Genomic DNA, 14100 nt, shown 5'->3' on the forward strand with positions numbered 1-14100 from the left:
AATATATACATTTCAAGTCCCTTGTGAGTGGTTACTAGGGGAAGGGTTGACAGTCTGGGTTTATTTGAGTGCTCAAACAAAAACAAAAAGGTTCCTGGAATGGCCACCAGGGGTCACATGTGGCATAACTCATGACATGTTGTGTTTAGAGGTGCTGGCTGACACAATGAAATTTTGCAATTTCTTGAAAAGACAGCTAATAACCAGAATTAATCCTTTAGGGAATATGAACAATATTTAGGACATGCACATAAAACATAATTCAAAATCCCTTCAAGGTGAGTCTGAGTAAAACTTGTGAAATGTGAAAGCAGATCCCAACAAAAATAACACATAAAATTAGATCATTTCGGCATACCCATCTAAAACTGTCCACTGCAACGGTGTCTAAGTGAAGATTCCATTTACCATTCCAATTTGCACTATTAAAGGGATAGTTCACCCAAAAATAAAAATTATCTTATCATTTACTCACCCTCATGCCATCCCAGATGCGTATGACTTTCTTTCTTCTGCAGAACACAAATGAAGATTTTTAGAAGAATATTTCAGCTCTGTAGGTCCATACAATGCAAGTGAATGGTGGACAGAACTTTGAAGATACAAAAAGCACATAAGGCTGAATAAAAGTATCTATATGACTCCGGTGTTTTAATCCATATCTTCAGAAGCGATATGATATGAGTGGGTGAGAAACAGATCAATATTTAAGTCCTTTTTTACTTTCAATCTCCAAATTCACTTTCACATTCTTCTTTTGTTTTTAGCAGTTCACATTCTTTGTGTATATCACCACCTACTGGCCAAGGAGGAGAATTTATAGTAAAACATTTTTTTAAAAAAAGGACTTTAATATTGATCTGTTTCTCACCCACTCATATCATATCGCTTCAGAAAACATGGATTTAACGTTGTATGGATTACTTGTATGTTGCCTTTATGTGCTTTTGGAGCTACAAAAGTCTGATCACCATTCACTTGCATTGTATGGACCTACAGAGCTGAAATATTCTTCTAAAATATTTGTTTTCTGGGATGGCATGCGAGTGAGTAAATGATGAGAGAATTTTCATTTTTGGGTGAACTATCCCTTTAACGGCCATCTGCAGTGCAGAAACCCACAAATCTTGCTCAGGGGTTTTCAAACTGGTGTCTGGGGTCCCCCAGGAGGGGGAGGGGGGATTGGGTGTAAGGGGGGGCTAGGGGGTCTGCGGGAAAAAAAGTGGGGGGAAGAAATTATACAAAAAAGTTTGACATTACTCATTTTGACATTATTACAGTTTTGTTCTGCTTTCTAAAGACTGGTAGGAAATCAAGGGATTAATCATGATTATTTTATACCACTGACAGCCCTAGAAATAAAATAAATAAAAATTTCTGTATATAGTTTTGTAATAAAAAACATATTTTTTGAAACTTTAGCTGTCACCTCTAGTTTGCACATTGGAGGTGGTAAGGCCGTTTTTTCAGTAAAGCTCCTTTGGAATAATATTTATTGTGAAAGTGCTATACAAATACATTTGATTTAATTAAAATTGTTTTTCTGAAGGCTTAAATACAAACATTAATAGTGAAAATAAGGTGGTAAGCAAAGAAACAAAAAACCTATAACCTAAATACAAAAGAAATATTTTTTGAGTATTTTTTATATCTATCTATCGATAGATAGATCGATTGATAGATATAAAACATCAGTCAGTTCTATCAGTCAGACAACATTTCTATTGATGACATGCCAACTCAGTACAAGTTTTTTTTTTCCTATTTGCCCATTTTATTTTGCATTCTTGAACGAGCTAGCACAGCCATAATTAATCAAAAAACTGCAGTAATGGAGCACCAATTCAAATGAGTAAGTCTATGTTTTGTGTCAGTCCACTGGTAGTTGCTAATATAGTCAAACAGTTCCAATCGATTTGAAAGGCTAAGTCTTTCAGGATTTGAACCATGCTGTCCAAAACAGGAAACTACAAAAGAACACACAAGACTTAAAGGAACAGTTCACCCAAAAATGAAAATTGTCTCATCATTTACTCACCCTCATGCCATCCCAGATGTGTATGACTTTCTTTCTTCTGAACACAAATGAAGAATATCTCAGCTCTGTAGGTCCTCACAATGCAAGTGAATGGTGGCCAGAACTTTGAAGGTCCAAAAAGCATATAAAGGCAGCATAAAATTAATCCAGTGGTTTTATCAATGTCTTCTGAAGCGATCCAATCTGTTTCGGGTGAGAACAGACCTTTTTCACTGTACATTTTGCCATTGCAATCTCTAGGCACGATCATAAGCTTGATTACAATTCTTAGTGCTTGATTAATGCGCAGAGCGCTAGATGGCACTACAGGAAGTGCACATGTAATAGAGCTTGAAATCACGATTGACAAGGACACTGTTGTCAAGATGTACAGTGATAAAGGAATTATATTTTGGTCTGTTCTCACCCAAAACCAACTAGATCACTTCAGATTACATTGATTTAACCACTGGAGTCATATGGATTACTTTTATGATGCCATGTGTGCTTTTTGGAGCTTCAAAGTTCTGGTCACAATTCTTTTGCATTGTATGAACCTACAGAGCTGAAATATTCTTCTAAAAATCTTTGTTTGTGTTCTGCAGAAGAATTCATACACATCTGGGTTGGCATGAGGGTGAGTAAATGAGAGAATTTTCAATTTTGTGTGAACACAAATCTAAATTCGGTCATCATTCACTCATCCTCATGTTGCTTCCAAAACTGTAAGACTTTCTTTCTTCTTACATTCTATGTAACTCGGAACACAAGAGGAAATTGCAGGCAGTATTGTTACTCTCAGTCACCATTCGCTTTCATGGCATCTTTTTTTTTTCTCTCCATACAATGAAAGTTAATGGTGACTGATACTAACATAATGCCTGCCATTTCCTCTTATGGCAGGCATTTCCTCTTAAGAAAGTATGTCATATGAGTTTGGAACAAAATGAGGGTGAGTAAATGATGACAGAATTTTATATTTATGGATCTCAAGTTTCATGGGTTTTGTCTAGCTCGTCAAATAAAAAACGTGCGAGACATTTCAAACAAAACCATGTTTTGTGTGTCGTTTTAGTGCTGTGGTTTCCACGCTTTATCACACATGCAAGCATGCTCAGATTTATAAACCCCAGTCCATTTCAGTCCTTTTCTCATAACCATTGAAGTACAAGTATAAAACAGTGCAGTGCCTTTTGAACTACTGAAAAACTGCACTATCATCCACAAAAAGGCAAAAGGAGAAAAGGACGAGTAATAAAAAGGGTTTTATGAATCCATAGACTCTGCAAGCCACAACTGTGCTCAAACTCAGCCGGCCGTTTGTGTGCATGTTCATGTTTGTGTATGGCATTAATAAGCATTAGTATGGATTAATACCTGCTTTAAAGCTCAGCTCATCAGCCTCCTGCCCTGTGTAATCATACAGTGCTCTAACACGAACCCCGACTACCTTCTCTTCCTCGTCCACCCCATTGGATGCAATGTATTTCTTGGGGCTTTCTTCATCTGACCAGTCTGAGGAGTAGTCTTTACCCGCCCTGTTTGGACAGAAGAAAAATCAGAATCATTTTAAATAAGCACATGAGGAATGATTTTAATAGAAGGTGGACGATTTTACTCTGAAAAATCAATTGGAAAATTGGGTGATTTGTGATGATTGGTTCAGCTCATATTTGAACATTAATAAAATGTATTTAAATGATTTAACCCTTTAAATACATTTCATTAAATACATTTAATCCTTCAAATCATTTCAAAAATAAAATTATAAAACAATAAATAAAACAAAATAATTTTTATCCCTCAGTTTGTAAACAAACAAAAAAATGTGAGTACAGTAATGCACTTACAATTGTCTATCAACCGATATAGGTAACATAAAGTACCTTTACCTGTGAACACCGCAGCTTCCTGTTGAACGCACAGTAGTATAATGATGCTTTGGGCGCTATTCTTTACACAGCTACCAGATAGCGCCATTAATCGCTATCTTTAATATTAAAAGAAATTATTAAAGGGATAGTTCACACAAAAATGAAAATTCTCACATTATTTACTCACCCTCATGGTATTCCAGGTGTGTATGACTTTCTTTCTTCATCAGAACACATATGAAGAAAAATAGAAAAATATCTCAGCTCAGTAGGTCCTTAAAATGCAAGTGGATGGTGATCAGACCTTTGAAGCTCCAAAAATCATCGACAATCAGCATAAACGTCATCGATACGAATCCAGCGGTTAAATTAATGTCTTCTAAAGCAATACAATCGCTTTTGGTGTGAAAAAGATCAATATTTAAGTACTTTTTAACTACCGGTATAATCCAACACTTCCGGTATGCTTCATGAGAGGGCGGAGTTCACACGGTCTCTCGTGTGACGTATTCACGTTGCCATGATACAGACAGAATCTCACTTTCTCCACTCGGTTGAGACATGCAGGATAAGCACACAAACGCACCATTGTGAGTAAATTGTAAACAGCGCTGCTCTTCCATATCATGCCAACACGATTACGTCGCACGGGGATACCGCTCCTAACCGGAAGCGATGATTCAGAGTTAAAAATGTACTTAAATATTTATCTTTTTCGCACCAAAAGCGATTGTGTCACTTTAGAAGACATTAATTTAACAGCTGGCATCCTATGGATGACGTTAATACTGACTGTCTGTGATTTTTGAAGCTTCAAAAGACGGATCACCATCCACTTGCATTTTAAGGACCTACTAAGATAAGCTAAGAGCTAAAATATTTTTCTAATTTTCTTCAAATGTGTTCTGGTGAAGAAAGTCATATACACCTGGGAGTACCTGAGGGTGAGTAAATGATAAGAGAACTGTAATTTTTGGGTGAACTATTCCTTTAATGAATAAGCAGAAAAGTTTAAATATTAGTTAGAAACAATGGGTAAAACTGATCATCAGTCGATGTCTGTTTACAATGAAAGTTTATATAGCAATGCATTCCAGAAGGCTTAAAAAATAATTGTGAAAGCTTGCATTTTTGTTAAGACACATTAATTCTGATGTGTAAAAAAAAAAAAAAAAAAAGTTAATAGAGCTGCAAAGATATATAAAGGGTTCTTCTAGTGGTGGGACTACTTTTCTTGACAGATGAATGTCTGACTATGCATTACTGATGTACTTTCTGTTATTCCTGCGAGTTTGCTCCATGTAAACAGTACTTCACAGATACTTTACAGTTAAATCACGTCCCTTTCTGGTATTATTGTGTGTATCATTGACAGTTGCCAGGTTTACTGGCTTTGCATAATCATGACATGAGTTGAAAGATTAGATATAACTTTGCACAAAGAAAGCAATTTTGTTACACTATGTTCATGGTAACACTTGTAGCTATACTTTCAAAACAGTGTGCATTTAAACATTCATCCGGATGTAATGCCTTTCTTCCCCATATACAGTACGTCTATAGTCAGTGCATTACTAACACAATTTTTACATTATTTTTACAAACTGAGGGATGGTCGAAATTATTGTCTGTGGTAACTGAAAGCATGCCGCAGACAAATGCTGTTGATAGAGCTTAACTTGCAATGAATCTATTAATATCTTAAAAAACAAAACAAAAAAAAAAGTGTATAGCAGTGCTAGCAATCAGGATATGTATTGATTTTCACAGAGGATGAAAAAAAGCAAATCTACAACAAGCAAATCTGAAATGTGGCAGTGAGAAACTTGATTTGAGCATACTGCATGGAACAATTTTCAGCCTGAAGTGTGTCCATCAAAAGTTGTATTGCTAAATGATTAGCTTCTGTAAAGGGATCACACAATATTCAAATAAACTGCCACAAAACAAGCCAAATATCTTGACTGCGTTCTTTTGATTTCTCATTGTAAAATGCTGATAGATGTGGACAGATTTTGTCTTGAAGACCTTGTTAGCTCTGTTCCAAAACCTAGTAAAGCTGCCTCACTATCTACTACCTAGATAGGGAGCTGCCTTGTTAGGAACTAAAAAGGAACATCAAAATGACTGATTTGACTTTCTACATAAGCAGCAACTCCATGCACCACACAAATAGCACTCCATATGTGAAGTTCATGGGAGATTTGAGCTTAGCATTTTGCTATATAAAATAAATGCTAATTCTGTCCATATTTGCTCACCCTTGTGTTGTTTCAAACCTGTATGACTTTCTTTAAACTCAGTCTGAGGCAGATTGACCCCGTGTCCAAATATCCATACTTCCCTACTAAATAGTATGCCAAAAACCATATGCCAGTGGAGTAGTATGTCCGAATCCATTGTATTCATAAGACAGTAAGCGAGAAATGCCCGGATCACCAGCATCGGGAGTGGAGGAGACGTCAAGTTCAAACGCTGGATTTAAAACAAATGACGGAGAACCGCAGGGCGGAAGGCTGTTTACAACAGTAAGTGCTGTATACACAAAGAACGTTGCTCATTGTGCTTAAATGGCGCTTGTTTAACTGAACATAACATTTAACGTCATATGTTCTGGTCACGGGACCATGCGTACGTTCCCGGATGTATGTCCGAATTCTATTCATACTGCCTCTTGCATACCTAAAAAGCGTAATGTTTTACAGGCCAAGAAGTGTGTTTCTCATCAAATACAGTACATATTGTGAAAGTATGCGGTTTCGGACGCAGGGTGAGGCTAACATTCTGCCTAATATCTCCTTTAGTGAAAGTCATACAGGTTTGGAACACCATGAGGGTGAGTAAATGTTGATAGAATTTTCTTTTGTGGGTGAACTATCCCTTTAAAATGCTAGGTAAGCAGCACACTATGTTTTATAACAGAGCTGTTGTGTGTCCCCACGGAGAGCGAGAGGTCAATAAAGTGTGCGTGCACTGACATTCTCGGTGCAAAGCCACTGGGGCTCTCGTAATAGCCAACCGCCTCATACCACCTGTGGGTTTAAGAGTCAACAGAGAGCAGACTAATAAGCAGGAAGCTGCAGAAGGCCACATTTATTACTGCAATTTTACAGGTATTCTCCTGTGTGCCTGCGTTCCCTGAGAGAGATTAACATACACTGCACAAACATACGAAACTGGTGTCATTTGTGTCCCTCAATAGCTGTTACCAACTTTTACAATATGTGTTAATCTAGACTTTTTGTCTAAATACATCAACGAAAACTCCATTTATACGCAACTTCTTTTCTTCGTCTTTTGTAATGAGGATGCCTTTTTTGGCCTGTCTCCAACCCTATGTTTCCAAATTCTCCTCAAAAACGTACATTTTGTACATGGAATAAAAAAATATATACTGTACACAATATAAAATATACAAGTTAATGCTAGTATTTTGCTATTATGTCAACTAAAACATGTAGAAAGATATAATAAAGTATTAATAGGAAAAACTTGAAGTTGTGTCCCAAGGTTTATGCAACAACCACCAAATTTTCACTTTTTAAAAGGAACTTCTATACTGTATGTTTTTAGTAAAGGACGGTCTTAAAATGTAAACCCCGTTACCATGAGTGGGTGTTTATTTTTAGTTATTATTTTATTTTTTCCTCTTTTCCTCCCCAATTTGCAATGCCCAATTCCCAATGCGCTCTAAGTCCTCGTGGTGGCATAGTGACTCGCCTCAGTCCGGTTGGCGGAGGACGAATCTCAGTTGCCTCCACGTCTGAGACCATCAATCCGCGCATCTTATCACGTGGCTTGTTGAGTGCGTTAACGCGGAGACATAGTGCATGTGGAGGCTTCACGCTATTCTCCGCGGCATCCACGCACAACTCACCACTTACCCCACCAAGAGCGAACCACATTATATCGACCACGAGGAGGTTACTCCATGTGACCCTACCCTCCCTAGCAACCGGGACAATTTGGTTGCTTATGAGACCTGGCTGGAGTCACTCAGCACGCCCTGGGATTCGAACTCGTGACTCCAGGGGTGGTAGCCAGTGTCTTTACTCACTGAGCTACCCAGGCTTGTGTGATCTTTATATGAAAGTCAAATTAAAATCAACTTAGAAACTATGTACAAGGCCTTTATCATTTGTTTTTTTTTTTTTGGTACTTTTCAAATGCCTTTTATCTATAGATTCTACATTTTTAGCATTGCCCCAGACTCAGATTTTCAATATTAAACTATGTAAATCCATTAAAAAATATATATTTTTTACAATATTTAAAGCTATAATAATCTAAACAGAGCAAATAGTTATTTATAAATAATTATTGTGTGAAAATGATTATCAATTTTTCAAAAATTACAACTGTCCCACACTGTCATTTTCACCACATCAAACAATTTTTCTCCCCTAATTAAGTATTCATCACAAGTAATGTACCTGTTAACAAAGTCAACAAAAGTAGTAAATGTTTTTCATTTCGGATCGTTCAGGGGAAAAACTTTTTTTTTTTATACATGTACTTATTTTTTTGTTCCGGTTCAGAAGTTCAGCCTCCTTTCCAAATGGTTACCGGTTAGAACAAAATAAAAGAACGTTCTTTTTTTTAAATGACAGCACTCTACTCATAGGTGTGGGTGAAATACCAGTTGCAGTGTTGCCAGATCTCCCAAGAGAAACAAGCAACCTGGTCTGGAAAAACAAGCCCAAAATAAGCTACTTGTCTCACCAAAAATAAACAAAAATAAGCAATTAATTTTTTTCCTGTGTGGTGGATTTATCAGCATAGCAATCATAAGCATACAGTTAATTAACAGTTAAGCAGATTTTAATCTGTTTCTCAGTCTAAACCCGACAGCATCAGATCTGTATTAATGCATCATATCTACCTATAATTCAGTGAAGACTTGGAAACAACTGAGAAAAGTACTTTTTACCTCTAATAATGTTTATCTTATATCTAGCTTAACCATGCATGCATATGTAGTAATTACACATACACTCCTGGGCAAAAAAACTGGGCCAAGCCCAAAATGGCAAAACATTAAGCTTTTAAATGGTCTTAACCACAAATCAATGGTCAGGAAGTTAGCAAGAATTGAACAAACAGATAAAGTAACTTAGTATGGGATAGTTTTTCCCTTTGATATCTTTAAATGTTTAAACCTTGTGGGTAAACTTGCGGACAGCTTTTTACAGAAAGAAGAGTCAGTGTTGTTCCACTCAATGTTGATGGCTTCAAACAAATATTCTCTATAGGGTTCAAATCTGGACTCTGACCAGGACAAAACATGAGTCTGATGGACTTGTTCTCAAGCCACTTCTTGGTGGTCTTTGCAGTGTAGGCAGGAGCATTTTCTTATAACATCTGATCGTTCCTCTTTAGAAAACATCTTTTCAGTTGTGGGAAGAAAGCCTTCCTGTAATATTCTCCTGTACTCCAAAGCATTAATGGACTTTTCACAGTGAAGCAGCTCACCAGTACCAGCAGCTGAAAAGGCTCCCCACACCATGACACCTCTTCCTCCATGCTTCACTGTGGTAGAGATGCATTCACTATTGAATTTCTCACCAGATCTTCCAAGACACCTCTCTGGAGCATCACCATGCAACTCAAATCATGATTCATTACTCCACACAACTCTGCTGAACCACTCTCAATCAAGCTTTCCATATTCTGCCAAAAATGTGTCTTTGATGTTTTTATGAGACAGCAATGGCTTTTTAACACACCTTCTAGACACAAAACCGGCATTAGATAACCTTCTAGTTATTGTTCTTCTCGAAAGAGTCTTTTTCTGAGGTCTTGAATTCTGCTTTTTGTCCCATCATTGAGAACTGTAGATTTCAGCAGGTGGTCATCCCAGCATGAAGAGGCTTTGGGCCTTCCAGATCTTTTCTTTCTGGCAACATCACCTGTTGTTTCAAAGCCTTGACCTATTCTCTTAAAAGATGATAAACTTCAGAATAGCTACAGTTGGCCTGACGCAGATCAGCTATGCGGTTTCTGACAACAACCCCTGCATGATATTTAGTTTTTTTGGAGCAGAAATTCTCAGTCTACCCTGGGACTCACAACACTGCATATTGTAGATCTCTCCCTGCTCTATCACTCTTAGTTCCATTTATGAGCTTGTTATCAGGTCTTTGGTGGGCTGCATCAGACGTGGCAGATCACCAACTAATGATTAATACCAAAAAGATATTTTTGGGAAATTTTGTACACCCAGGCATGTGTTATTTTTTATCATTATCATGATTTTACCTTTGCATACAAGAAGACTGTAAGTGAATTTCCCCGTTTCCATTTTCCCCCCCAAACAGTTCACTGCAGCAAAAGTGAATGAGCAAATGATGGCACAGAAGTGCACCAGGAGTGCATTTGTTTAATTCTTGCTAATTTCCTGACCAATGATTTGTTGTGGTGACCATTAAAAGCTTAATGTTTTAGCATTCTGGGCTTGGCACATTTTCTTTTGCCCAGGACAGTAGTTGTTAAAAAGGTCTTCATTCACAGAATGTGACATCCACAACAGGCAATTAGACATGTGTGATGCAGCAGTTTCCTTCTGGATCAAAGCACGTTTCATTTTTTTGGGCATGAAGTGGTGTAGTTCCAAACACATACTGTGATAAACCCTTTGGCATCATGAAAATATTATCGGTTATGTTCTGCAAAAAAATGTTGTTCGTTTGTGGTTTTCGTTATTATCCTTGAACCGTTTTTAGTCCCTGCTTGTAAGCAGAATTTTGTTTTATCGGGCATCATTTCCAATTAAGCTGATATTTTGCCAAATTATGCAAAAAGTGTGTAAATATCAATAAATTAGGTGCGTTTAAGACACATAAAATGTTAGCTGTGAAATTTGCCTTAGCAAGACAAAGGAGTTTCCATCGCTGTAATTACCAACATTCCACCGAAATTATATTGAACACAATACAGAATTTGGGATGTGCTGGAAATTACACTGTGGTGGGAATTTCAATGATTTCAAAAAAAAAAAGAAAAAGAAAAGACAAATGACATATCTCCTGTGACGCATGTACACAGTTGGACATTGTTAGTAGACAAACTAAATAAACTAGTGAGTGTGAAAAACGCTTTAACGGGATTTTACTACAAATTAAACTGTCAATCTGTCAACCCTGTTACGTCAACTGTTACCTTTCTAAGTTACAACATAGTAAAATGTATTCATTTAGCTTGACATGGCACAAAGTCATTTATTAATGCTTAAACATAGTTTAACAGATTGAACATTCAAATTTTTACAAAAATGTAATCTACAGTATCTTTACCAGATGTATTAGAAGTGTGCAATTCTGTGCAGACACTTCATTTAGCTAATATATTTGACCTCCCCTGATCCTGTGCTAACATACCACCCTTTAACACACACACACACACACACACACACACCTAATGTGCTGGCTCAGCTGACTCTGTGCTAATTGATGTACTTGAACTAAACAGTGAATGAAGCCTTTAGGGAAGAACTGTTGCCAGGATAACTAACAGAAACAAAACAATAACAAATCTACTCCATGAAATACAACCCTGTAATTGAAAGTAAGTTTGTTATGGAAGCTGAATATGAAACTCTAGATTCTAGAGTTTAGAAGCTGCATGTACAGTATATAATTGATATTTGGGTAGATGATGAACAACATGCTTTTTAACTTTTTCTGGAACTTTGTGGCAGCACGTCTCATGTTGCCGTCTCCCTAGGTTGAATTGCTTTTATGTAGTATTCTTCATTTGTAAGTTGCTTTGGATAAAAGCGTCAGCTACAGTAATGCTGTCAACAGCCTTTAAATTGAACAGTTTAAAATATTTTTTGTGATGTATGAATTATGTATATATAGACATTAAACTGGCCTTTGACAACACTGATATATTGTTTTTACATGACATATAATCACCTTTTAGCTGTAACGAGTTCACTAAAGCATTTGACAAATGCAAGGAAGTGTAATCGAGCTTCAAATCATAATCGCGTTAAGGAGGCTGCAGTTGTCAAGATTTATAGTAACTCCTTTCTCACATTTCAGTCTGTTTCTCATCTAAAACTCACCGCATTTCTTCAGAAGACATGGATAAAACCACTGGAGTTGTATGGATTACTTTTATGCTGCCTTTATATGCTTTTTAAACTTGAAAGTGTTGGACACCATTGACTTGCATTGTATGAACACATTATATCTCCATCAAAATTACTTTCTTTGTGTTCCGCAGAAGAAATAAAGTCATCCGAGTTTGACTCTGCATAAGGGTAAGTAAATAAAGAGAGAATTACCATTTTTGGGTGAACTGTTCCTTTAAAGGCACTTAAAGGGATAGGTTAAATTAAAATTCTGTCATCATTTTCTCTGCAACATGACAGGAGATGTCAAGTGATATAATAGAAATCCACTTTCATTGTATAGATAAACTACGTAATGAAAGTGAATGGAGGCTGTCATTCTGCCTAACATCTGCTATTGTGTTCCAAGGAAGTAAGTCATACAATTTAGGTGAGTAAATGATAAGAGAATTTTCATTTTTGGTTGAAATGACCCTTTAAATAATCCTCTGGTGTGAATTTCAAATATTCAAGCTCAAATATTCTGTGTAGTCTCACATTTAATATGAGTACATAGAAAATGCATGCATAATAATTTCAATATAATAATAATGAGAATAATATACTGTATAAAATGTATTTCATTTCGATGAAGTTTAGCATGTCACATCGCAGGACAATCCTGGCTGTCACTTCAACCATTCATTCATTTCATCTTTCTTTTTTTTTTTCTTCCCAATTTGGAATGCCCAATTCCCAATGCGCTCTAAGTCCTCGTGGTGGCGTAGTGACTCGCCTCAATCCTGGTGGCGGAGGACGAATCTCAGTTGCCTCCGCATCGGAGACCATCAATCCGTGCATCTTTTCACGTGACTTGTTGAGCGTGTTACCACGGAGACATAGCGCGTGTGGAGGCTTCACGCTATTCTCCGCGGCATCCACACACAACTCACCACACGCCCCACCAAGAGCGAGAACCACATTATAGCGACCACGAGGAGGCTATACCATGTGACTCTACCCTCCCTAGCATCCGGGCAAATTTGGTTGCTTAGGAGACCTGACTGGAGTCACTCAGCACGGCCTGGATTTGAACTCGTGACTCCAGGGGTGGTACTTCTTACTTGCTGAGCTACCCAGGCCCCCCCCCCCCCATTTCTATCTTTCTTTGACAGAACAGAATCAACATTCTGAAACATTCTTATATGGAAAATTTCCTAGCTTTTGGAGAGAAAAACATTTGTAAGCATCTTTCTTTGTGCATATATACCAGTCAAATGTACCTGGTAGTTTCCTGTGGAGTCTGTGGGGGTTCGTCTCCTGCTGACACGATATTAGTCAGGGTGACCACGTCATGAGAGTGACTGTTCCTCTCCTTTCGACTGATGGATCGGTTTGCTTCTGGTGACCACTCCTAATAAAATACAACACAAAATACATAATAAATGTAACAAAGTCATGGTAATTTGCCATACAATAATACCTGTACACTTGACAGAGTTCGATTAGGAGCTAAACCTTGCAGCACAGTGGTTCTCCAGGAGCAATGTAGTAGTCTGGTAATATGGGTGCTGAAATGAATATGTGCTGCTTATGCATGCAGTGTGAAACAAGCCACAAAGGGATGTACAAATGTACAACGGGACAGAATTCTTAAGCAAACTATTTGGTTTTGTGTGAGAACAGACCAAAAAAAAAAAAAAAAGGTTTTTTTTTTTCACTGTACATCTTGCCATTGCAGTGGCACAATCATGATTTCAAGCTCGATTATGCTTCCTAGTGCTTGATGCACGCATAGATGGCACTAGGAAGTGTAATCAAGCTTAAAATTATGATTGCCAAGGAGTTATATTTTGGTCTCTTCTCACCCGAAACCAATTAAACCAATTGAAGATTACATCAAGATTGCATTGCATAGCGTTGTATTTGGGCTTGTTTTAATCGGGAGCATAGTCTCTTAATCAGGGGTTTTCAAACTGGGGTCTGGGGCCCCCCAGTGTGCCACAAAGGGGTCCGCAGAAACTTTCAGAAAAAAAAGAAAATCATTGTTTCATTATGGTTTCTCTAGGTTTACACATTTAAAATTACTCTAAAAAGATTCTTATAACAAAGTACATACACCGATCAGCCACAACATTAAAACCACCTGCCTA

At 37.3% G+C, this 14100-nt stretch overlaps 1 protein-coding gene across 8 annotated transcripts in view; it reads right to left on the minus strand.

Annotated features, from left to right (window-relative positions):
* The window catches only part of LOC127445097 (protein kinase C and casein kinase II substrate protein 3-like), a 58839-nt gene that overhangs the window by 3066 nt on the left and 41673 nt on the right, over window positions 1-14100 (minus strand). For 3 of the 8 annotated variants that reach the window (XM_051704894.1, XM_051704884.1, XM_051704902.1), the window contains 3 exons: window positions 13231-13361; window positions 6870-6923; window positions 3395-3555 (listed from right to left, as the gene is read on the minus strand). In XM_051704894.1, the coding sequence (XP_051560854.1) occupies window positions 3395-3555; window positions 6870-6923; window positions 13231-13361 (346 nt within the window). The remainder of the gene's footprint in view (window positions 1-3394; window positions 3556-6869; window positions 6924-13230; window positions 13362-14100) is intronic. The other 5 variants (XM_051704919.1, XM_051704927.1, XM_051704935.1 and 2 more) reach the window with 5 other exon arrangements.

This window comes from Myxocyprinus asiaticus, chromosome 1 (genome assembly GCF_019703515.2).
Source record: "Myxocyprinus asiaticus isolate MX2 ecotype Aquarium Trade chromosome 1, UBuf_Myxa_2, whole genome shotgun sequence".
Lineage (NCBI taxonomy): Eukaryota > Metazoa > Chordata > Actinopteri > Cypriniformes > Catostomidae > Myxocyprinus > Myxocyprinus asiaticus.